Source organism: Ambystoma mexicanum, chromosome 6q (genome assembly GCF_040938575.1).
Source record: "Ambystoma mexicanum isolate Mex_15411 chromosome 6q, UKY_AmexF1_1, whole genome shotgun sequence".
Lineage (NCBI taxonomy): Eukaryota > Metazoa > Chordata > Amphibia > Caudata > Ambystomatidae > Ambystoma > Ambystoma mexicanum.
Genome location: NC_090937.1, coordinates 743,292,177 through 743,315,740, shown reverse-complemented (window position 1 = coordinate 743,315,740; position 23,564 = coordinate 743,292,177). Strand labels below are relative to the sequence as shown.

The window sequence follows — 23,564 nt, the reverse complement described above, 5'->3', positions numbered from 1 at the left end:
ATACCCATGGCCTTGATTAGATTGGAACTAGGAATTAGTTCTCTCATGGCCATGGTTTTGAAAAAACGGATGGAATTATACATCCGTCTTAAGAACAACCCTGTGAACGGCCTTCTAATTAGTATCAGCAGGGATATTGAGGCAGGCAAGCTGAAAAACTTTGAAACCCAGCTGAAAAAACTATGTGAGGAAACCTGCTGGCAGCCGGAGTGGGGTCGAGAAAACAAGTGCCTGTTCAACAATTTTGAGTACCGTCTCAAGTTATGGGACTGGCAATGTAATTATATTCACCTTGAAGGGCTGAAAAGCTACAGTTTTGTCTCACATGTTCTCTACACTTTTATGAAGGCGCAGCCTTATTTAAACCTTTGTCCATCGGATCAATTGAGGCGCTTCCTTCTACTCCTTCGTATTAACCATCTCCCAATATTGGCGGCCAGGGGTCAGGAGATGGGCCTAGATAAAACGGAGAGGTATTGTAGAATTTGTGATCTGCCCAATGAACTTGAAACTGCTCGACATGTTCTAACATCGTGTAATGGGATGAGAGCTAGTTATATTAAACATCTAGGTAGATTTGTTGATAACTCTGAATTTATAGAGCAAGCAGAATATTGGATACAATGTGTCAATACCCTTAACCCTAAACTACATATGGCACTATACCAGGTGTGGCGGGATGCTTTTGCTTGTGCACAACTAAATCGTAGAGGGAACCTTGGAATAATAATTATGTAATAGGAAATATGCATGCATGCTTGGCTGTTCCTTTTCTTATCTATACTTGTTCAAGGAGCATAGTTAAACAAAGATGTTCATGTATTTTATTCAGGTATTTATAGGAGGCTGTATAGCTGCAAATCTTGTACATTTTGAAATATTATATGATTATAGGATTCTAGGAGGATGAATATCTAATTATTTATTTATATTTTCTTTTATGTTCTTTTATGTGGAATATGTGTAAAGTTTGTACGTATGTATTAAACTATATCACATTAATAAATATTATCAAAGTTATCAAAAGACATGCTTGGTTAAGACAATCTGGGTTTAAACCCGAGACACAAGCATCCTTAATAGACAAACCAGTGGAGCCCAATCTACTGTTTGGTAAGGTGGTAGAGGACGCCTTAAAAAATGCGAAAGATGAATACGAGACTCTCAAATCCCTGGGCCAGTTAACCAACAAACCCCCTAACCAAAGAGGGAATGGCAATTTTCGTCGCCCACGCGGCCAAAACTCACAAAGAGGCTCCAACTATTCCCAGGGGCAGGGTACACCATGGAATAACAACAACCAGCAGTCTACCCAGGGTTATGGCAGGGGTAACAAGAGGGGACGTGGTAAGGGTAGAGGCAGCCCCAATAGAGGCGGCAGCACGCCTCCTGCAAAACAGTGACGTTCCGTTCAGGGTCCCTTCTCACACATCCCCAGTAGGGGGACGCATTTCCAACTTCACCCAAGCTTGGGAAGGGATCACATCAGACAGATGGGTGCTGTCCACAGTGTCCGCAGGATACTGCATAGAACTGTCAAAGCGTCCCCAAAACCACCCTCCACGTCAAAAGATACATTCATTAGACCACCAGAAGATCCTCCTCGAAGAGATCGCCAATCTTCTAGCAAAGGACGCGATAGAACTTGTCCCGGGACACCAGGTAAACAAGGGTATTTATTCAACTTACTTCCTCGTGCCAAAAAAAGATTTGACAATGCGCCCATTATTGGACTTACGGCCTGCAAACAAGTATGTCAAGCCCCAAAAGTTTCGCATGACTACTCTCCAAGAGGTAATCCCCCCTCCTAAAAAAGGGGATTACATGGCAACATTGGACATGAAAGATGCCTATTTTCATATTTCCATGTTCCCAGCGCACAGAAGATTCTTGTGCTTCAAGTTGGACAGTCAGCACTACCAGTTCAAGGTACTGCCCTTCGGTATAGCCTTGGCTCCAAGGGTATTCACCAAGGTACTGGCGGTGGCGGCGGCACACCTACGCAGGAGGGCGGTCCCAGTGTACCCTTAGCTGGATGACTGGCTCATCACGGGGGAGACCCCGGTAATTTGCAGATCAAACATTCAAAAAACTATCGACCTCCTCTTCGAATTGGGTTTCTCCATAAACGAGAAGAAGTCAAGTCTGGTGCCAAGCACCTCCAAACAGTTCCCAGGAGCTGTCCTAAACACACAAGAAGGGTTGGCCTTTCCATCAGAGGAAAGAACTCGGAATCTAATGCTGCAAATTCCGCTATATCAGGCCGATCGCCAGATAACGGTGTGCAAAGCAATGCGTTTGCTGGGCATGATGGTGTCATGTATTTACCTGGTCCCCCACGCGCGCCTGCGCATGCGTCCCATGCAAGAATGGTTGGCGAAACAGTGGTCTCAGGTAAGTGGTCAGTGGGACGATCTAGTGGTCGTTTCGCCAACACTTGTACAAAGTCTTCACTGGTGGACAAGAGAAAACCTGTCAAGGGGGAAACCCTTTAACGATCCCGAAATACAGGCTGTAGTCACAACAGACGCATCCCTGTCAGGGTGGGGAGCACACCTTCTCCACCACACAGCTCAGGGTCTCTAGTCTCACTCAGTGGCCAAGAGTAATATCAATCTGCTAGAGCTTCTGGCAGTATTCAGAGCACTTCAAGCGTTCGAGCCCTACCTGTTAAACCTGTCAGTGCAGATCCTGACAGACAGCACAACAGCAATGTTTTACCTGAACAAGCAAGGAGGGACTTGTTCGCCAAATCTGTCCAAGCTTGCCCAGAAAATTTGGATATGGGCACTCAGACGGAAAATCTACCTGTCATCTGAACATGTTCCAGGGGATCTCAATTCTCTGGCGGACGCTTTGAGCAGGGATCCCCTCCCACAAGAACACGAATGGTGTCTACACAGAGAAATCGTAGAAGATCTCTTCTCTCAGTGGGGTTTCCCCACTATAGACCTATTTGCCACAAGCGAAAACAGACAGTGCCCAGGATTCGCATCCAGGTTCCCCCAACCAGACTCCCAGGGGAACGCCCTGTTGATTAACTGGTCAGGGATGTTTGCGTACGCTTTTCCACCAACCCCCCTCATCAGGAAGGTGGTCAACAAGATGAACAGGGAATTGATGACGCTCGTCCTAGTTGCTCCCATGTGGGCGAGGCAACCGTGGTTCCCACACTTATGCAGACTAGCGGTGTGCAAACCCATCAAGCTCCCGTGCTGGTACAACCTACTTTCCCAGCACCAAGGTCAGACAGTACAACCTCAACCCAACTCCATGAACCTGGCAGCATGGCTCCTGAGGTCATAGAGTTTGGACATCTCAATTTACCTCAGAGATGTATGGACCTCCTAAAAGAATCTAGGAAGCCAAACACGAGGTATTGCTACTTTGACAAATGGAAAAGATTTGTTATCTGGTGCCAGAATAAGCAAATCAACCCAGTTGATTGCACTCCTTCCACTATAGTCACCTACATGCTCCACCTGCTGGACGCAGGGTTGGTATTTAATTCACTGAAGGTACACCTGGCAGCTCTGTCAGCTTACACCACCTCGCATAACAGAGTATCGTGGTGGAAAGTACCAGTGGTTAAAGCCTTCATGGAAGGAGTAAAGAGACTTCACCCTCCAATTTCTAACCCACCACCAGGGTGGGACCTTAATGTGGTGCTTGCTAAACTCATGGGCTCTCCATCGAGCTTCCGGCTTTCTTCCAGGACCCACAAAGCTCAGCTGAGGTGAAACTACACACCCTAGATGTGAGTAGGGTGGTCCTATACTATGTAAACAAAACCAGACCGCTAAGGAAAACAGACCAACTGTTTGTCTCCGTAGCTACAGGCAAAGAGGGAGATCACATCTCTAAAGGTGCCATCTCTAAGTGGATTATAAACTGTATCCAGCTGTGTTACTCCCTTTCGGGAAAAACTCTGCCTTTCGCGCCAAGAGCCCACTCTACAAGAGGCATTGGGGCCACTCTGGCTTTTATTGCAAATGTACCCCTTGACACCATTTGCAAAGCAGCTACCTGGAGCTCTATTCACACTTTTACTCGGCACTACTGCATTGACACCCATTCCAAGACAGATATTGAAGTGGGGCAAGCGGTTCTAAGACATTTGCTCATGACCCTTCTCACATCCCACCTCCTTCTTCTAACACTGCTCGCTAATCTATGCACAGCATGTGATCTAAGCAGATTCCACAAGCCTCAGAAGGGATACATTACTCACGTAATCGCATTTCTGATGCTTGTATCTGCTTACATTCACATGCGACCTACCCTTCCTCCCCTCTGAGAGAAGGCGCATGGATGCTTGTAGTCTTATCTTTTTATCTATCTGCTTGGATAATCTGTACTCGCGCTACTCCTCATGCTACCTCATGTCAGAAAAAATACAATCTTAGGGTCCTAGACACGTGAGGGATCATGGGTACAGTGGACGTCACACTAGGGATAGTATTACTGGCACGCCCTGTGTTGACGCCCATTTTCGAGATTCGAAAAACAAACTGTAATACTCTGCAGCTTCGACTAGATGTCGGGCTATGCACAGCATGTGAATCTAAGCAGATACAAGCATCAGAAATACAATTACGGTGAGTAATGTATTCAATATATGTGTATAGGCGCATGCCGCAATCTATTCATTATAAAGCCAGCCTTGAGAATACTTTGTCTGCTTGCGTTTCTTTGTATCTGTACACATGTAAACTAACTGGATTTCTTCATTCGTTTTATGGCATAAGCTTCTTCAACTTGATCCCAAGATGTCACTTATCCTTGATACTTTCTTGATGCCTTATAGAATATCTGCATTCTCTAGTCTCTGCATCTGTTCTAGTTACGTTAACTCTGCTCTGTGTGACATTACCATTCGTCTTGACCATTCATTTGCTCTGCTTCTTCTGGGATTTCATTCAAACGGCCATCATATTTTCTTGTATGCCGTTATGGTTTTCTCGATGTGTGCATCATCATGTTCTGAATGTCTTTGCGAGTGTGCTGTGAAGAGCGGGGAGGCGTGTCGTGTCTTGAATGCTTGCACGTGTGAGGCTGACGGCGTGAGTGATGTAACGGCGATGATAACTCTGGGTGCATGTTAAGTGTGGGTGTTACATGCGTATTAGTTGGCCCTAAATGCCAGCCTTTGAGGATGGTACGATTGGTGCTCCCTGCCGATGACTAGCTGAAGAAGAGTACCTTTAACTGAAGAACAATAGCACAGCAGCACTTCAATGTCATTTTAATCATACTTTAAAAAATATACTTTTCACGGCAAACGGCTGTGGTACAATAAACCGGGCATTTTGGGAAAAGATGTTGCCAACATCGCATTTTAAAGTACATTGGTTCAGTAGCTTGCGTCACATTCATCAGCTCCACAAGCCCCGAAACGACCTCATGTTGGCCCGTCTGACCGCCCAATAGGCCAGCCTGTGCCTGATTTCAGTGCATAAAGAATAGCCTTTAACGGACAGGAACGTTTTATTTCGAGTCCTAGGTTCCGTAGGCATATGCATTACTAGTGATACGCAAAGCAGCATTATAGCACACATCCTTGTTTCCATTCTGCAGTTTGCTTCATTGGGAGAATTTCAAATGATGTTGTTTTCATCGTGGCGAGTGCAGCATACAAAGAAAGCCATGCCTTGCTGTGTTAAGTGCACGAGCTGTAATGCACGCCAGGTGTAGTAATTAGCAGGCACACGAAGGCTGCCTATTTGTCTGGTGCTGTTGCTGTATCCCCCTGAGTTTTTACACCATCAGATAGCTGGATTTAATTGAGGTCACATCAGATGAGGCATTACTGACACCTTTAATTGAATGAGCATCCAGGGAGGATTAACTCATAATATTGATTGGCTCTTAACCACTTGTTCAGAAAGGTGTCTGGGAAGCTTATTAGTTGCGTTTATTTACACCTTTATGCTAAGAGTACAAATAGGAAATCATGCTGCAATATGCTTTTGTAAGTACTCTTAATAACTTTTAAAAAAACGTAGATAATAAAAATGCAAATGTGTTTAATTTTTTTATTGGCGGTTTTATATGAATATAAGCTAAATTGTATGTGTATAGCTAAGGTGGGGGTCTCTAGGATCAGGCGGGGTAGTGCAAAGCTGTACCACTGTTAAACTATCAGCGACTGCTTAGAATTTGGTTTTAGAAGGTGCCCATTGTTTAAATGCATGTGTAACCTAAGTCAAGTGTCATTTTTACTCTACCTCTCCAACCCTGTCTCTAAGGGATGCGTTACGCCCATAGATTCCTCATCTTCTAAAATCCACCTCATATGTAATCTGGACTGCAAAGATTGAAACATCCACCGGTTGGCGGTATTTGGCTCCATGTTTGAACCGATCACTGCTTCTTCGTGCCCTTTTGCGCTAGAAGTGATGTCAGTTTATATAGAAGGAGCCTGCCATGCTATTTTCCTACGTTTTTCTCCCTTTGTCAATGCAGAAACACATTATAGAGCGGTCAGGTTTTTCAATGTTTTTGTTCAGATGTCTGCTTCTAGATCAGGCTTTACACCTTATAAGTAGTTTGGTCACTGTCAGTATTCACCCTTACTTTTATGTGTTCATGATACCTCAGGAAGGCACTTGACATGGAAGAGTGTGGGCCATGTCACTCAATTCATACAAATGCAGTGATTAGGGGGGTCATGCTTTTCTGGCTCCTGGGAAGAAAGCAACTCTTGAAAAATCAATTACTGATGGCTGCAAGACCTCAAGGTCAGTGCCTTAAGCCGGCCCAGAAAACTCTTTGGGCTATGAGCAGGTTCTATGTGATCACTGCACGCCCCTAATGTCGACTTTTAAATTGCCGACTCCCATTTTGGTGCGGCCCAGTGATCACATTGATCATGAGCCCCGCATTCCCCTACCCGCCTCCCCCTACCCACTTCACGTTTTGGCAGCACACTTCTGTGTGCGCCGCCGTACTCCTACATCTCTGCAGTATCAGTTCTCTCCCACTAACGTGGGTCTGAACTGAAGGCTCAAGGGCCCTTTTTTTTTAATTGTCCCAAGCTACCCTCTGACGGAAGCGGTGGACATCCCTGACCCCCACTACACTGACTAAGGGAAGCGGGGAACAACCCTGCTCCCATTAGCCAGTGTAGTGGGGCGGTCAGCATTTTAGTACAGCACAAATGCACAGTAATGCCATGGTCACAGTGTTTAGGGGTGACATTTTGGTATGTTTCCCTCTGCACATTGGTCAAAAAATGTAAATAAGCAGCAGTGCCTGAAGTAAGTCATCTTCTTCCAGAACCCACTCTTCCTCTTCTGGAAAGTGGTTACACCATTGGTCTGAGTCAGACGACGACTGTGTCGGAACTTGTACAAGCAAGTTCCCAGTTCAGTTTCTGTTAACATACTTTTTCTCTTCTCCTACCTTCCTTCCATGGAGGAATTAGAGGTGTTTATACAGCTTGCTAGTGCTTTGCTTGGTTTTTAAATGCGTGAATATGCTGGCTGCTAGTTATCTTTCAGAGAAAATACGCCAGTATCAACTAACTTGACAGCTGCAGTCTTATTATAAATTGCAGTTGCAAATTCCCCCTTCAAATTGTGTAGTTAGGGGCGATTGTAGGTTTGCAGTATATGGCACAAAGTTATAGAATAAGCTTCCATTGGAAATTTGGGCCATTACAAATCCAAGCCTCTTTTGCAAAACCCTAAAGACACATTTGTTTAAATAACTGGCATAAGACGGTTTTATCATAGGAGTTGTTTTAGGAATAATGTGTGGAATTTAGTATAAATATTCTTTTCTTGCAGTGTTTCGCTTGAGTGTACTCAGATCCAATCTGCGCCCAGATACGATTTGGTTCATCGGGTGCGCTATACAAATAACTCAAAATCAAGCTATACCTAGATATATGAACTGGCTCCTTATTCTGTAAACTAATTTCTGTTGCCTGCTAGTACTCAAATACTTTGGTATGAATCCCTAAGGGTCAGTGTGATAACGGGAGAGGTGATGCCTTTGGTCCCAGTCGCCTCGGTCTATAACATCATCCTTGGCACCATTGGTGCCGGTGCATAGCAGTATATGCCTGTGTTTGGGTATGAGGAGTGCTGCTATCTGACGCATGCCAGATGACACTTTTGGACATTTATGAGGTGGAGGAATTTGAAGACTGCTGCAGCCCACTGCTTCCTTTGGGGAAACTTCCCTGCTGGGGTAAATTTGCTCCAGCAGACCATTCAAAGTCTTCCTTGGTACAATTGGCAGAAGAGTTTAGAGATGTACGTTGCATGGATACTTCTCAGGAATTCGGTATTGGTGCATTAGCCCTTGGACCAGACTTTTGTTTCTTCAGGGCTGCTGTATATAGAGCAGCAGATATGCTGGACTAAGCAATGCCTTTGGTGGTGCAAAAACATACACCTTAACTGACATACTCCACCCTAAGATTTCACTGGTTCCATTGCAGGGTATTAACAGGCAGTTTGATGGCAGCATTCAGCAATCCTGCACAGGGCTGCCCCTCCAGACTCTGTTTCTGATGGCACATCCTGAATAGTTTAACAAAATTGAATCATCACGTCATGCCTCATACTGCAACATAGTTAGCACATTCCATCATGAGGCCTTTTCGCTGTTGAAAGTTCCTGATGGGAACAATCCAAAGTAAAGTCAACTCCTGTCGGGTCTCCGGTGATTGCCATGAATGGGCCTCCGATGTATTCCTCAAGATCTTGATTAAACATTTCTTTGGGGAATCCCTGAAACCTAATATTGTTATTCTGTGATCTATTCTCACTGTCCTCCATTTTATCCTCCATGTGGCAATGATGATCATCTAGCTCAAACTCTCTGCTCCAGACTGTTTTCATTAGAGTTATGGTCACAAAATGCTGTTTCTAGATCACCTAGCAGTTGCTCTGCCACTTGATCATTTTGGTTGAGCTCTCGGAAGGAAACCTACAGCTCAAGAACAGTTGCGGCCACAATTGCTGCTATGTCTTGCCTCAGAGTTTGTAACAATTAGCCTATACCCCCCTTAGTTGTTGGTTGGGAGTCATCCTCCTGATTCAATGATACAGACATGGTTGATGTTAAGAGCGTCGAGCCAGCAGAGTATGCTTTAGTTGACTGCAGCATGTCCTTGTTGGAGTACAATACATAGTTCTCCTTTAATTTAGTTGACCTCATTGTAGAGTACGATGGCACCCCTTCTGTGCTCCGGAGATATAATCTGTGTGTCGGTCGGCGTAAAAGAGAGTGGCTGCTCCCATGAGTACTGAGGGACAGTTTCTCAATGGGAAATCCCCAGGAGGCTCTTCTGCAGGGTGAAACGATGGTCTGAACCTCACGCCTGGCTCATCTGAATGCTTTTGGTTATCTTTGTTGAAACTGTGGCACCCATTCAATTTTCTGTTTGCCGGAAGGCTGTACCCTGAGTTGGTCACTGCCCTTGCCTCACTGCCCTCAGGTGCAACTCCTATGCATCTAAAATTTCTTCAGCAGTTATTTAGACCAGGGGGAACTTATTTTTACCCTAATTCAGAATGTCTGTAAACATTCCCTGTTGTCTCAAGTTATTTCCCACTCCCGTGGGTGACAAGTCTTCATAAACTTTTCACTTATTTAGAGGCAAAGGGGGAGTGAGCCCTGAGTGTGGTGGGACTCCCGGACCCTCTCTCAGTTAATTCAGTGCCTGCGCACCTCAGCAATTACTGTTGTGTGTTTGGTTACAGAAGTGCCCCCAAACTGGCTTACCTTGCAGCCGATCCTCTGAGGCAGTGTTTAGCACCTGGGCACTGCACCCCCGCACTCCGCTTGCTCTGCCTGCTGCTCTTTGCAGATTTGCCTTTTCGCTTAGTCCAAAAGGTCGGTGCCCTCATGTGCGATTTCCTCGAGCGCCATCAATGTCTGCCATTTTTTTGATGTGTGCTTCAGAAATGTGTGATGAATTGCGGGTATTCGTCCCTTCTCCCAAGGTAGAGCCATCGGCTTTGAGGCTAGGGAGGTGAGCCTGCTCCACAAGACCCTCCTTACGGGTCTGGGCAAGTGAGACTTCAATGGGAGTGACTCCCCCTAGGGGACAAGAACTTCCATTCCGATGAGGAACTCCCTAGATCAAATACCAATTCTGCCCATATGGGACTGCCAGCCATGAAGACTTATCTGTCATACTTATTTTTGGCTTCAGGCAATGCGGGAACAAACCAGCCATACCAAGAAAAGGGAAATGCCTCTTTCAAAAGAGACGTGTATCTAACTTGGACGAGTAACTCTTGTGAGGATAGAGAGCATGGCACGCAGGGTAAGCCCCCTGATGTGATTACGCCTTGGAGAGGTGGAGCAGAGTGAAGCCCACCACTCTTGGACAGGCGACGAATGCCAGAGTAAGATGCCGTAGAGCTGGAGAATCCTCAGGAACTGTTGCCTGAATGGGAGCCTAAAACCTGTGCCAGGTGGTGGCGTGACCGCGGCTGTATCATGGTGGGTGAGGGGCCCAGCTAACGATGTTGAGACCACCCGAGAAGGGTGTACTATAAGCTCCCTGCTGCCCGCATCCGTAGACAGCATCCCACTGCAGAGGAGTTGAGAATGTGACACTGGCGAAGAACGACAAAGAGAAGAGCAACTGCGAAGCCGAATAACCGAGTGCGGGCCGTACCCCTGGCATCAGAAAAGCTACCAGGGAGAATGGGAAAGGTTGGAGGATTCCAGGGCAATGTATTGGGAGGAGACCGGCTTCTCAAAGTCACAATTATGAAAGTATAACATTAAATTAGCAGGATTGGAGATCTATGCAAACAATGCAATCCGTGATGAATAATGCTGTTTGGGAAACCAATAAAAAGTGGAAGCTAATACTCTAGGAGGAAGGGATAAACCCCCCGATACAGAGGCCTAAAGAGAGGAGAGAGTCCACCACAAATAAGTTGCTGTGGAAAGAGACTGTTAATAGAGCAGAATACGCAAAGAGACAATCCAGGAGAGGGGAAATCATAATTGGCTTAAAATCATACAACTTCTAGGGAAGATTCACCCTAAAAAATATAAGCAGTATACAACTAAAGACATGAGGGTAAAAAGTATTTCAAGGAAAATTGTCGTAAAGCTGGCACTAAAGAGAGTACAAGCCCCACAAGTATATGGGACGAGCTACAGGAGCTAGAGGAGCCCATGAAAGAAGTCTCAAGAGATTATCAGGGAAGACAACTTAATAAGCATATATTCTAATCATGTGAGTATAAATAACCACAGGTTAAAGGCTGAAATTGAAAGCCGTTGGAAGGAAGGCAAGTAGAGAGACGACCAAGTGAAGAGAGACATTCTTTTGGCCCATTTTGAGTTATTCATGTTAGGTTTGGGACAGAGGACAGTTACTTTTGGACCACCTGACGATAAACAAGCACCTTTAGTTAATTTAGAAAGGCAGGGTGATCCTTATAGTAATTGGGAAAGATAGGCCTTCTACTTATAATTTCATTAAAGAAAGGTAGCATGTCCTTAATGTGTCCGACTACTTCTTCTGACCAGTCACTAATGATGAATCGGTAGATATTCTGGTCTCTACCTACCGACAGCGAGTAGGCTACAACCAGAGCTGCCTCTAGCTACTTGGCTCCCCCCGAAGCTTGCGCCTTTTTTGACTGCATTCCTAAGCAGAGATCCATGTTCTTTCTCTATAGTGCTGAGAACCTCCGGAGAGTCATGTCTCCATAGGGCTCCTGCCAGGCCATGGCCCCAACATGTTGCTTTTTATTTGGTCAAGTTTTCCATTGGCTTGCTTAAAAGCAAGGAACTCCCAGAAAGTTCACCCCTTAGTTTTCATCAGTTGATTATATTTCTAAACATGATAGAGGGTGCTTGCTTTAAGCTCTGGACACATGTAAGCTCAAGAAAGTATTGCTTCCAAATAAGTGGTAGTATATTGAATATGATCTCATCTGGTAGAGGAGACCCTCAAAGTCGCAGAACATGTTCTTTCAATTCTTAGTCATATAGTTGTATAGCTATGTCAAAAATCATTTTTAAATGCATTTCTGATCTGAATTCAAATGAGTTTAATTTCCATGAATTATGAAACCTTGCTTGCAGGCATGCTTTCAGTTAATGATTGACCTGGATAAGCTGATGTGGTCTTTTATTGGTTTGCAAAGCCTCTCCTAAACTCCAGCCGGGGGAGTTTATTGGGAGGACTAGTTCACAAGTGCATTCTGGCCCCTTGAAGCCTGCAAGCTTGGAAAACGGAGCTCCTAGCATGTGACTTCAATGTAGATGTTTTCTCTTGAGAGGACCGTGTATCTTGATATGCTGGAATGTTAAATGTAGTTTTCTTCAAAATATTCCCCATGAAATAGTTCCATGTGAGTTGAGGGAACCACATTAAATGTTTACTCTGAGGTTCTGAACAGATGCTCTTTGTTACAGGGAATTTAACGGGGTTCTCTGTTGTAAGATAAATAAGCCTGTTCCTCTCCAAATGGTAAGCTTATCTCCTGGGATATTCCCCATTTGCATTGTACATCCTGAATTGAACTTTAATTCAGCTCCTCACCAGGCTTAACTGAAGCATCAATAGAAATCCAACGTTAGCAAAGCCACATCAGAATACCATATCTAGCCATGCATATTTAAACAGTAAGGCATTCCATATTTGAAAGTCTCTCATATACTAGAACACCTATTGTATTTAGAATAGGCTTCCATTTGCATTTACAGGTGTGTCGCAGTATTTTTCAGACATATGTTCTTGAAAGGAGAGACCACTTGATTTTGAATGCTGCTGGAAAAAGAAACATGGCATTTTGTTCATGAAATTAGAGGTGAATACATTTGCTAGTGTGAAAGTCAAGTGGACGTCTAATGATTTCACTGGGCTCTTATCATAAGCTTGTTGATATTTTCCAAATAACATATACATTGGTGCCAGTCCTTTGGCTTTTCAGCACATTGTTCCAGTGCAGCGAGGCACCATTTATAATGACTGCAGAAAGTTTTATTTTGGGGAAGTGGCTATTAGCACACGTTGCTATCAATTTAAAGCTGTCCTACCCAATCCTTGGGCCTTGAAAATACATTTTTGCCTATGCAGTTCAAATCAATGTTCCTCGTATGTGGCAAGATCCTGTGTCATCTGTAGGGTGCTATCTCTCTGTGGAGCAGATGGCTACCTGCATCCCACATGTGCACCCTTTTCGGAGTAATTGAAGAAAAATGCATCACTCATGAATAAAGCAGGGAGTTATTCATATATATATATATATATATATATATATATATATATATATATAAATAATACAGAAAACCTTTGGCCCCATGTTGCTGTGATGAAGCTTTTCATGAGACACACCTATTTTCCCTTTGTGGCTGTTGAAAGATTTCTGTATCCAAAATGCATCTAGAATGATTTCAAAGGACGTGAATGCAGTGGGAGCAACATTGTATCAATCAGAAACAATGTTTTATGAAGTAAGTAGTTTCTTCAGTGTGAGAAGTGTTATCCTTCCCTATTTACCAGTTCCTGATGCACACTGTGGCTTGCGAGTTGTAACGATTCAAATATGCTACCCCTTATAATTTAAATTTCATCCACAATTCCTGCCTAGTTAAGCTATGTGAGTGAATTTAGACAGCCAGTTCAGCACATCTCTGTTCTTTAGTTCTGTTGCAAGCATTCGTTTTCACTTTGTAGCATACAGCGTCCCTTTCTCTTGACCTCTATCAAAAACAAACTTGCCTGGGCTGTCTATAGCTCCAGGTTGAAAGGGCAATTTCAAACAAATATTTCTGCCCCTTAAAAAGTGCCATGGGCGTGTCTCCTGGAGTATGAGGATGCATTTCTAGCATTTTTTATATTTACAATCCTTGCATAGCTGAAATATCAAAAAATGCATTATCGTCATCATAGGCCCTTTAAGAGCAGACACTGCCTATGTGCAGCAAGGTGCTGTGGTGGCGCTGGGACCAGTGCATATGCAAGTGGCAAGCACATGCCCTACACTTAAATATGTACTCTATTGGGAAGCTGGCTGCACGCACAGCCAGCCCCCCTGGTGCACCCTCTTAGTGACTTGGGTTTGCGGGTAGGGAGATGCTGGGTCATGATGCGAGGAGACTTTTGCGTCATACATTTTTGCCAATTAGATCTTTGATTTTATTGCCATGTATAGAAATGCATGTGAATCTGGGCCTATTGTACGTTCAACAAACAAGTTGGCTGATTGTAAATGCTTTTTCTCTTGACCATATTTCAGCACCTCTATCTAAATGCTAAGGTTGTGTCTACATGTATTCCGTATTCAATCTGTATTCACTTTTTCAGAAATATCCACCTTATTCCCTTTCTGACTGCCTGCTTTTTCTTTGCTTATTTTCTGCAAATTTTTTCCCTTTCTTTGGTGTGCTAAATCTGTCGATCCTTGAGTAGTTTCCGCAAACATCAGCCCAGCATTTGGAAACTTCCATTAGGTCTGTTGTAATGAACCACATGCACTACTATTTCTTACAATTCAGATCTCTTCAGAAAACTATTTCCAAATTTGCTTGGTTCATTTATCTGCAATCATTGATTTTTATCTGTGGCCCGGGGAGATTGCAAACAGGTGCATTTTTAATGATAATGAAATTAGTGTCTGCAGCTAATGCTGCTACAGGCCTTCATGACGGAGAGCAAGAGCAATGAACCACTTTCGCCTCAGTGCTATAAATAATATAATCTACATGGTACTGTGTCCATAATGACTTATAAATGTACAACAAACCATAATACAAATTCAGCACTGGGGGCACTGAGCGCTTTCTAATTCACAAGCACACCATGTCCAGAATCTTTAACCTAGCTCATTCCCTGCTGTTTCCATGGGCCGGTCTGATGCTTCTGATCCTCCTTTCTCTTGCAGCTGCTTTTTGCTTCTTTTTTATAATTGGGTCTTCCTTCTCTTGTCCTGTCACCTTCTTCCTGCCCTGCCCTACCCTACCCCAACCTCTGTCTCCACCTCTCTTCTCCATTTGTTTGGGTTCTTGGTGTGCCCACTCAACAGTATCTCCTCCTGCAGACCCCGTTGATGTTCACAGACCAGGCCCAGCAGGATGTTATCATGGTCTTAAAGTTCCCGTCCAACTCCCCCGTAACGCACGTGGCAGCCAACACTCAGCCTGGACTGGCTACCCCTGCAGTGATTACAGTAACTGCCAATCGACTGTTTGCTGTAAACAAGTGGCATAATCTTCCAGGTAAACAACCTGCTTATTTATGTGTCTATTAAAAAATGTATTTTCTGAAACTGTTTTAAAAAACTGTTTTTTTTCCATAATGAACCTACTAAGTGATTTAAGTATTGACACATCATAAAAATAAATGTGCCAGTAAGCAACCAACAGTAGTTTAGGCTGCCTCTACTTGTTTGGGCCGATGAAGCCAGTGTGTTCCTTCGTGAGCTGATCAAAATTCGTTTTTTTTGTTTACCTACTTTATGACAATTTCTTCAAGAGATTAACGTAATGGACTCTTTAGCTGTTATTTAAGACCTAGTGATGTACATTCAGTAATGCCCACTGGATAAAGACATATTTCAGACGCTAGTGGGTCTTTTCATTTTTGATTGAGTTCTCTGAAGCTGGTTGGTGCTATGTGTAAGTTGATGGAGAATTTATTGTGAGGATGTTCCATATATGATTGCGAAATCAAAATGTTGGCTTCTCTCTGTTGTCTTTTTTTCACCCCTTGTCAGATGTCAGCAACTCTTAACTCTACTGAGTCTTGCCCCCTCACACAATAGGACCTGTACTGTCTTCTTCCTCTCTATTGCTAGCATGCATTATCTTATTGCCTTATTGCGGCTGGCGTTTTTGTAGGGCATTCTAATAAATCCCTGCCTTCTAAAGATTTGTAGTCTTTTTTAAATGGATCTAGGTATCGGAGTGTATTCAGAACATCTTCAGAAAACAAGCATGCGTGTTGGAGGAACGGTGTGACTTAGATAATAGTATGGGTGAAGACCCTCTTTTTCTGTTTTCGGGGGCCCGACTCATGAGCGTCTAGTAAATTGGAAAAAGATACTAGTGAGTACAGGCTACCCCACCCTTTAACACAATAAGGTATGAATAGGGGTCAACAGCGGGACAAGAGTGCAGATCACTCTGTCGTTACCCATCAGGTAATAGTAAAAAAACGAATAAAACAAAATGTATTCACAATTCAAGATACACCAATATTAAAACAACACATGGATATGTGTCTAACAGCATTGCTCGTGAGTTCATTGTCAATTTCACAAAGTAAAACAGAGATAACAAAGATATAGTGGAGTTAGTAGTTAAAGTGACTTAGTGTGCTATACATTATCTGCACACTTCGTAGGTCAACATGTTTTGTGTTTCCAGCTCAGGGATGACTGGATATGTTTTCAGTTTGAATGTGTACTCTATCCTCCGCGCTTTCTTTGGGACTATGTTGCTGTCAGAGGTGTCTAATCGTTGGGGGAGAAGGAGGGGTGGAAGTAGAGAAAGTTTACCATCTTATCCTTCTTTTATAATATAATCTATGTTCCTATTGGTGGAGTAAGATGTGGTACATATAAATAGGATCCTGTGTACCTATTTGATTACAAGGATTCAGACCAGGCCATGGGACGAAATCAACCCTGGTTACAGTGTGGGATGACGTTTTTAGGGCTTCTGATGAAGGTGACATTCGCATGATTGTCATGTTAGACCTGTCAGCAGCCTTTGATATTGTTGACTTCAAGATCGTTCTTTGGAGATTATGCACAGTGACCCATGTACCTAGGAGGTTCTGAGATGGTTGTCATCATTTTTGATGGACAAAACCAACAGGCTAAATTAGGCCTATTCCTATCTGACCTTTTGGCAGTGATTTGTGGAATTCCCCAGGGGTCCTCTTTGTCCCCGTTGCTTTTCAATGTATACATCCGCCCACTTTTGAAACTCTTTTTCAAAATGTAATCTATCATATCATTCATACGCGGATGATACACAAATGTATGTACGATTAATCAGCACGGTGGATACAACTGCCCATGTTCTACAATGTACAGAGGCAATTAAAATCTGGATGTTGGAGAACAGGTTGCAGTTAAATATGTCCAAAACAGCGATCATTGTATTTGGACCAAAAAACAAACTAGCCAATTCCGTATCCTCCTCTTTTTAATGTTCAGACAGACTACTCACAAAAAATGAAGAATCTTGGTTGCGTCTGGCAAACCAATATGAACTGCAATGGACAGATTAACCAGACCAACTAAAACTGCTAAAACCTCTCATGCCTCTTATTTTGGATAAAGATCAGTGCTCAGATGTTGTAGCGCTTGTTAATTCGAGACTTGACTACTGCAACTCCCTTCTGCTAGGCATTCCTGAGTACCAGTGTCAGTGACTACAGGTTGCCCAAAATTCTGCAGTGAGTCTTATTTTCTCACTGCCAAGGACAGCAACCATTTCACATTACTGTAGGAGTATTCACTGGCTTACTGTACAGCAGCGAATTCTGTTTAAAACCCTGTGTCTTGTGTTTAAATGTGTTCACGGGTTGGTGCCAGCCTACCTGTCAGCCAAAGTTGCTTCTTACCAACCAGGTCGACCACTGAGGTCATCGGAAGGGTGCCTCCTGGTGGTTCCACTTTCCAAATCAGTTATCTATGGGAACAGATGCTTCTCATGCAAGGCCCCACAGCTTTGGTATAATCTCCCACTTGATTTGAGAAGAGTGGAATCACTGGAGGTGTTTAGAAAGAACCTTTAACCCCATCTCTTTCAGTAATGTGCTCCACTACTGCTGATTGTTCAGCATTAAGAAAAAAAATAATCTGTGCGCAGATGCATTTATGCTTGGATCCTTAGATATGCACAATATAAATGTCTTTCCATTACACCTCTGCTGCTTTGGAACATTTTTCGACAGGGGGGGGGGCATATAGTGGACCTCGACTCGGCCATCGAACGTCGATCCGTCCTGCTCGGCAAATGGGCGTCGGCTCCGGATGTGACATCAGGCGTCGTATAAATACCTTGTCACTACGCCCCGCACCTCAGTTCCTTTTTTCCACACGCTAACACACTGCTTGGGAACACAGGCAAGTCTTTGACTCTCTCAACGTTTTCGTCCGAAAACCTTTTGCTTTTCAATTCCTTGACACAAGATGTCGGTCGCTCGGGTATCAGGTTTCAAGCGGTGTACCGACTGTGGCACCAAGATGTCCATCACTGACCCACACAAGTTTTGTCTCTGCTGCCTCGGCACGGGTCACGGGAGAGACGGGTGTCTGTCATGCACCAAAATGGAGCAGCTAAAATTGTTCTTGGTCGACTGCCGTCTAAATCACAGCCGCAGTGGAAGGCCGAAACCGAGGGGAACATCCTCAAAAAACATAGGCGGAAGAAGAAACTGTCCCACTCGAGGAGCCATTCTTCCTCGTCCCAAAAGAAGAAAAGGTGTCACCACCACCGCTGGGATTCCGATTCGTCGATTGATAAAGGTAAGCAGATGGCAAGTCCTACCAGCCACCAAGAGTGGGAGGATTTCCAAGACCTCCATGCTGGACATGTTTAAAAAGCAGGCTGCAGTCGGCATGGCTTCTCCCCCTCACCCCCCACGCAGCAGGATTCGGAGCCAAGAGCGGCGCACGGCTTGCCCGACCTCTCTAGTGCCCCGGTACCTTCAATGTCTGCGCAGGTAAGTCTTTTGACTCTGAAAGAGGTTCAATGGAAGCCGGATCAACCCCATGCATCCAAGGATGTCGATGCTACTGCGTCTCAATCCTGATCGACACCAACATTCACCGTATCATCGCTAAGTTACAAACCCTCGACGTTGACGGCTGTCAAGAAAATATAAACTCCACAACCCTGGTCCGAATTTTTTGATGCCATGGCAAGTATCTTTCGGTGGTAATGATGCTGATGTTCAGGAAGAAGTCGACCCCATTTACTTGGGTACAGGAGGGGTCGAATATTTTGATGACCCAAAAGGAGCTTTGGCAGCTGGCTTAAGGCCTCCATGATGCCAGCGGTCTGGACACCTCTCCAGATCTCGAATTCCAGCAATCCCAGCTTTATGACCAAATTCAGGGCTTTGGTAGACGGGGTTATTGATACCCTAGGATTGCATTCATCTATGGGGCCAATACAAGGTTATGACCTTACAGATATCCTAGATGAAGGGCTCACCACAGAGCGCTATATGCCTTTAAACTCTGCCATTGCTGATCCATTAACAATTATGTGGCAGCCCCTTTCTTCTATTCCTCCTGTCAGCTCTACCAATTCCGGGAAATATAGGCCGGCTAGATGATACCCTTGATTACGCTCCTCTCACCCTTCCCCAGAGGTGCTGGTTATGCAGGCTGCCACTGTCTCATTTAGACCCGCATCAGGATGGGAAAGAGGTTGCCAGACAGTTGCTTCGAATGGTCCTTAACATCGCCGACTGTCTGGGCCAATCTGTGGCATCGGCAGGAACGCAAGGAAGGCGGACCTATCTAAAAACATCTGGTTTCTCCCCTAATGTCCAAGTTAAACTTCTGGACATGCCGTTCGAGGATGGTAATTTTTCGCTGAGAAAGCAGACGATTCCTTCAATAAATGTATGGAATCCAAAATCACTGCTAAGGCCTTAGGTCTAGCTACACAGCCGGACGAACGTGCCTTCATCTTTGCCTGTAGGGCACGGGGCTACAGTCGGTATGCTCCTTACGGCTGGAGAGCGCAGCTCCCACCAGCCAGGCTAGGGCAGAAGCATTTCTCACGCTCTGGAAGCGGCAGGGGGCGTCTAGAACTCAACAGGCAGCATCGGCGTCGACCCAGCATCCAAAGCAGCTTTGATTTTCCCCTCTCACAGTGCACCAGTTGGAAGGCGGTTGACGGAGCATTTGCTCCAGTGGGAGGGAAATATTTGTTATGCCTGCAGCTCATTCAGTGGGGTTATTGTCTGCCATTTATGAGAAAACCACCGGATTTTTCTCTTACCCCCAATACAACCGGGATGTGCACTATCAGTTCAAGGTGCTTCCCTTTGGTCTAACCTTTGCCCCAAGGGTCTTAACCAAGCTCATGGCGGTAGTTGCGGCTCACCTCCGGAGTTCCGGGGTCTACGTCTTTCCATATCTGGACGACTGGATGATCCGAGGGAAGTCTGCAGTGCAGGTCATGTCCCATTTAGAGGACACCTGATTGCTGCTGCACAAGCTGGACTTCTCCCTAAATTTAAAGAAGTCCCAAATGACACCAGTCCAGAGGCTCCAGTTCATCGGAGCATTCCTGGATACCCAGGTAGGGAAGGCCTTCCCTCCCGAGGAGAGAGTAGTCAGCTTGACACAAATGGTTGACTTGTTCCAGAACCATGCCACTCTTCCAGCAGCTTCCTTGCTGCGCCTCTTTGGTCTCATGACCTCTTGCATTTTTCTAGTGCCAGAGGCCAGGTTGCGCATGAGATCCATGCAGTGTCTCCTGAGGGGTCAGTGGTCTCAGTACCTTGGCACTTTCTCGGAGCTCATCAGGGTGTCCGCTTCAGTGGTCAATGACCGGTAGTGGTGGGCGTACTGCAACCGTCTCCTGGCGGGGGAACCATTCTGGCCTACTTGGCCTCAGACCTATGTGGTCACTGATGCATCTCTGAATGGTTGGGGTGCTCACTGAAAGGATTGACAGAGAGCGGCCTCTGGTCAGCAACGGAAACCAAGTGGCACATCAACAGGCTGGAGTTGCGAGCTATTAGGCTTATCCTGAAAGCATTTGCCCTGTCTCTGCAGGGGAAACATGTCCTCGCTCTGACGGACAACACAGAGGCAAACAAGGTGGTGTGCACTCCCGCCCCCTCAGCACCAAGGCGAAGATGCTTTGGTTCTGGTTGCTGGAGAACTGGAGCTGAGTCTCAGCAGTTCATCTGGCGGGGAAAGAGAACAACTTGGCGGATGCTCTGTGCAGACACGGCACGGTTTCACACGAGTGGGAAGTGTGCCAGATAGTTCTAGAGGAGGTCTTCTCTCTCTGGGGTACCCCAACAGTGGATCTGTTCACAACGGAGTCCAACAGAAAATGCAAACAGTTTTGCTTGAGGGAATTCCCAGCAAACAGTACACTGGGGGGGTGCGTTTTGAGGGGATTGGGTCCTCCGACGTATTCCATATCTATGACAGTAATCACCACAGCTGTGCTGCTTCGGAAAATCTTCCTGCGTCAATGACGTCGATACGCTGTCCTCGAGGGCCTCCGTCGAGCCGACTTCACCGGATGTTATAAGTAGGACGCAGGACGCCCGTAGCCTCAGTTCTGTTTTTTCCGTGAACGTGTTCGCTTCGGAGATCTCGGTGCGCCTCGGTTCTACTGAATCCTGTTCTTTCGGTTCTTTGAACCTGTTAGTTTGTGTATTGAAATGATGTCTTTAGCTTCTTCCACCCCGCGGTCGGGTTTTAAGAAGTGTCGGGTGTGCGGGTCCAAGATGTTGTTGACGGACACGCACGACGCTTGCCTCTGGTGCTTCGGGGAGGACCATGATACGGATGACTGTGTCGACTGCCAGTCGCTTACATCGAAGGCCTTGCGGTAGCGTAAGAAGAAGCTGTCAGTGGGTAAGTTGCCCAAGCCCCGGAAGTCACGATCCACTGGACTTTCGACAGATGATTCGAGGGGTGACTCTCCGCATTGTCGTGAGTCCGGGGGGTCTCGGTCCAGGAGTCAGTCTCGCCATTCCTCTGCCTCTTTGAGGCACTCACGGAAGCGCCGTCACAGGTCGCCTTCCCCGTCCTCATCCGAGGACTCTGCCCGTCGGCGGGTTGCTTGTACGACAAGCATTCCACTCCTGAGAAATGGGATTCCTTCTGAAAGGAGATGGTGGCGATTTTTCAATCGCAGGGCTCCGGTCCGTCCGCGCCATCGAAGGACGCCGGCCGTGACTGTGCTAGAGACACCGCTCATACGCCTTCGGCTCAAGCAGTCATCGCAACCACCGGGCGCCTTTGAGGTCCTGGTCGGACAAGGATGGTCGCTCTAGACATGCCTGTTCCAGGTCCCGGTCCTCGACACCCTCGGGACCGCGTGAGCCTGTGAAGTCTTTGAGGAAGAAATTGACGCCTGCGGCGCCGAGGTCGTCGAGGGACACACTTGAGGCTCCGCCTCCGAGGAAATCATCGGCGCCCAGGCTGTCGAAGGACACACTCGGGGCTCCGCCCTCGAGGCTTGTGTCGACGCCGTCGAAGTTGTCGGCGCCTTGCTCGACGTCGATTCCGTCGGAACCCTCAACGCCTTTCGAGCCTGCTTTGTCGGAGGTACCCCGTGGCATGGTGAAACCCCCCCAGAAAGGTTCTAGCCAAGGCTAAGAATGTCTTTGTCCCTTTTTCTGTGCCCGCTTTCCGACCTCTGGATTTTATTTCTGAGGGGGATGAGGGATCTGCGGAAGGTTTGGTGCCGGAGGAGTTGCCTGACGAGATTTTGTCTGGTCACAGCCAGATTGAAGACCTGCGTCAGTCACTGCACAACGCCAGTGGTCTGGACACCTCTACGGGGGTGGAGTTCTGTCAGCCTGAGCCTGGCACCCATGCCGAGTCCTCGTACCGGCGCCTTATGTTGAGGTTCACGGAATACTTGGGGTGGTCTGCGCCACCTGTGGATTTTCTGCAGGATGGCCTGATGGACATCCTCAACCAAGGTCCTCCAACTGACCCAGTACTGCCATTCCATATGGCTTTGCAAAGAAGGGTGGCTGCAGCTTGGACTGCTCCGAAGTGTCTCCCGGCAGTGAGCAAGTCTTTGCCGCGAAAATACCGTCCAGCCAGTAGTGACCCCTGCTAATTGACCACGCACCCCACTCTGGAGAGTTTGGTGGTGCAGGCGGCCACGGCCCCAGCAAAGCAGGCGTCGTACCCTACCATCCCTCCTGATAGGGACGACAAGCGTTTTGATGGCTGGGCAAAGAACGTGTTTTCTTCAAGGGGTATGGCTTTACAGGCAGCCAACTCCGTGTGTGCCTTGTCACGTTTCACGCACACGGGATGGTTTTCTTGCTATTGTACAGGATGGCAAGGATGCCATGTGTGAGGCCGTTGAGTCGGGTTTGGACATGGCAGATTGTGTCAGCCGGTCCATGGCGGCGAGCACCGTAATACGCAGGTTTGTGTCGTTGCAGAAGTCGGGGATTGGTCCTGATGTGCAGGCCTGGCTCCTCAACATGCCCTTTGATGGTGAACATCTTTTTGGCAGCAAGGCTGACGAGAGCCTTGAGAGGTTGCAGACCTCCAAAGCTGCTGCGAAGTCGTTGAGCGCTGCGGTTCGCCAACCTCTGCCTTTTTGTCCTAGGGGACAGCAATGGAGGGGAGGTTCCTTTCGATATTACTCATATTTTAGTAAATCGAGAGGAGCTGCAAGTCAAAGGGGCCACCGTAGGAGTGCCAGAGGTGGAAAACAGGGTACTCGAGGTGCCAAGGCCGCTCGGGCAGTTGCCTCTTTGCCCTCGGGCACTGCCGCAGCCGCTTCCGCTCAGTCATGAGGCCATGTCCCATGGTTCGCCGGTTGGGGGAAGGCTGGCGCAGCATCTTGTAGAGTGGCGTGCCATTACTTCAGATGTGTGGGTTCTG

At 46.2% G+C, this 23,564-nt stretch overlaps 1 protein-coding gene across 3 annotated transcripts in view; it reads left to right on the top strand.

The window, feature by feature from the left end:
- Positions 1–23,564, top strand: part of LRBA (LPS responsive beige-like anchor protein) — a 3,444,508-nt gene that overhangs the window by 3,201,892 nt on the left and 219,052 nt on the right. For 2 of the 3 annotated variants that reach the window (XM_069631262.1, XM_069631261.1), the window contains exon 50: positions 15,018–15,210. In XM_069631262.1, coding sequence (XP_069487363.1) covers positions 15,018–15,210 — 193 coding nt within the window. The remainder of the gene's footprint in view (positions 1–15,017; positions 15,211–23,564) is intronic. The other variant, XM_069631263.1, reaches the window with a different exon arrangement.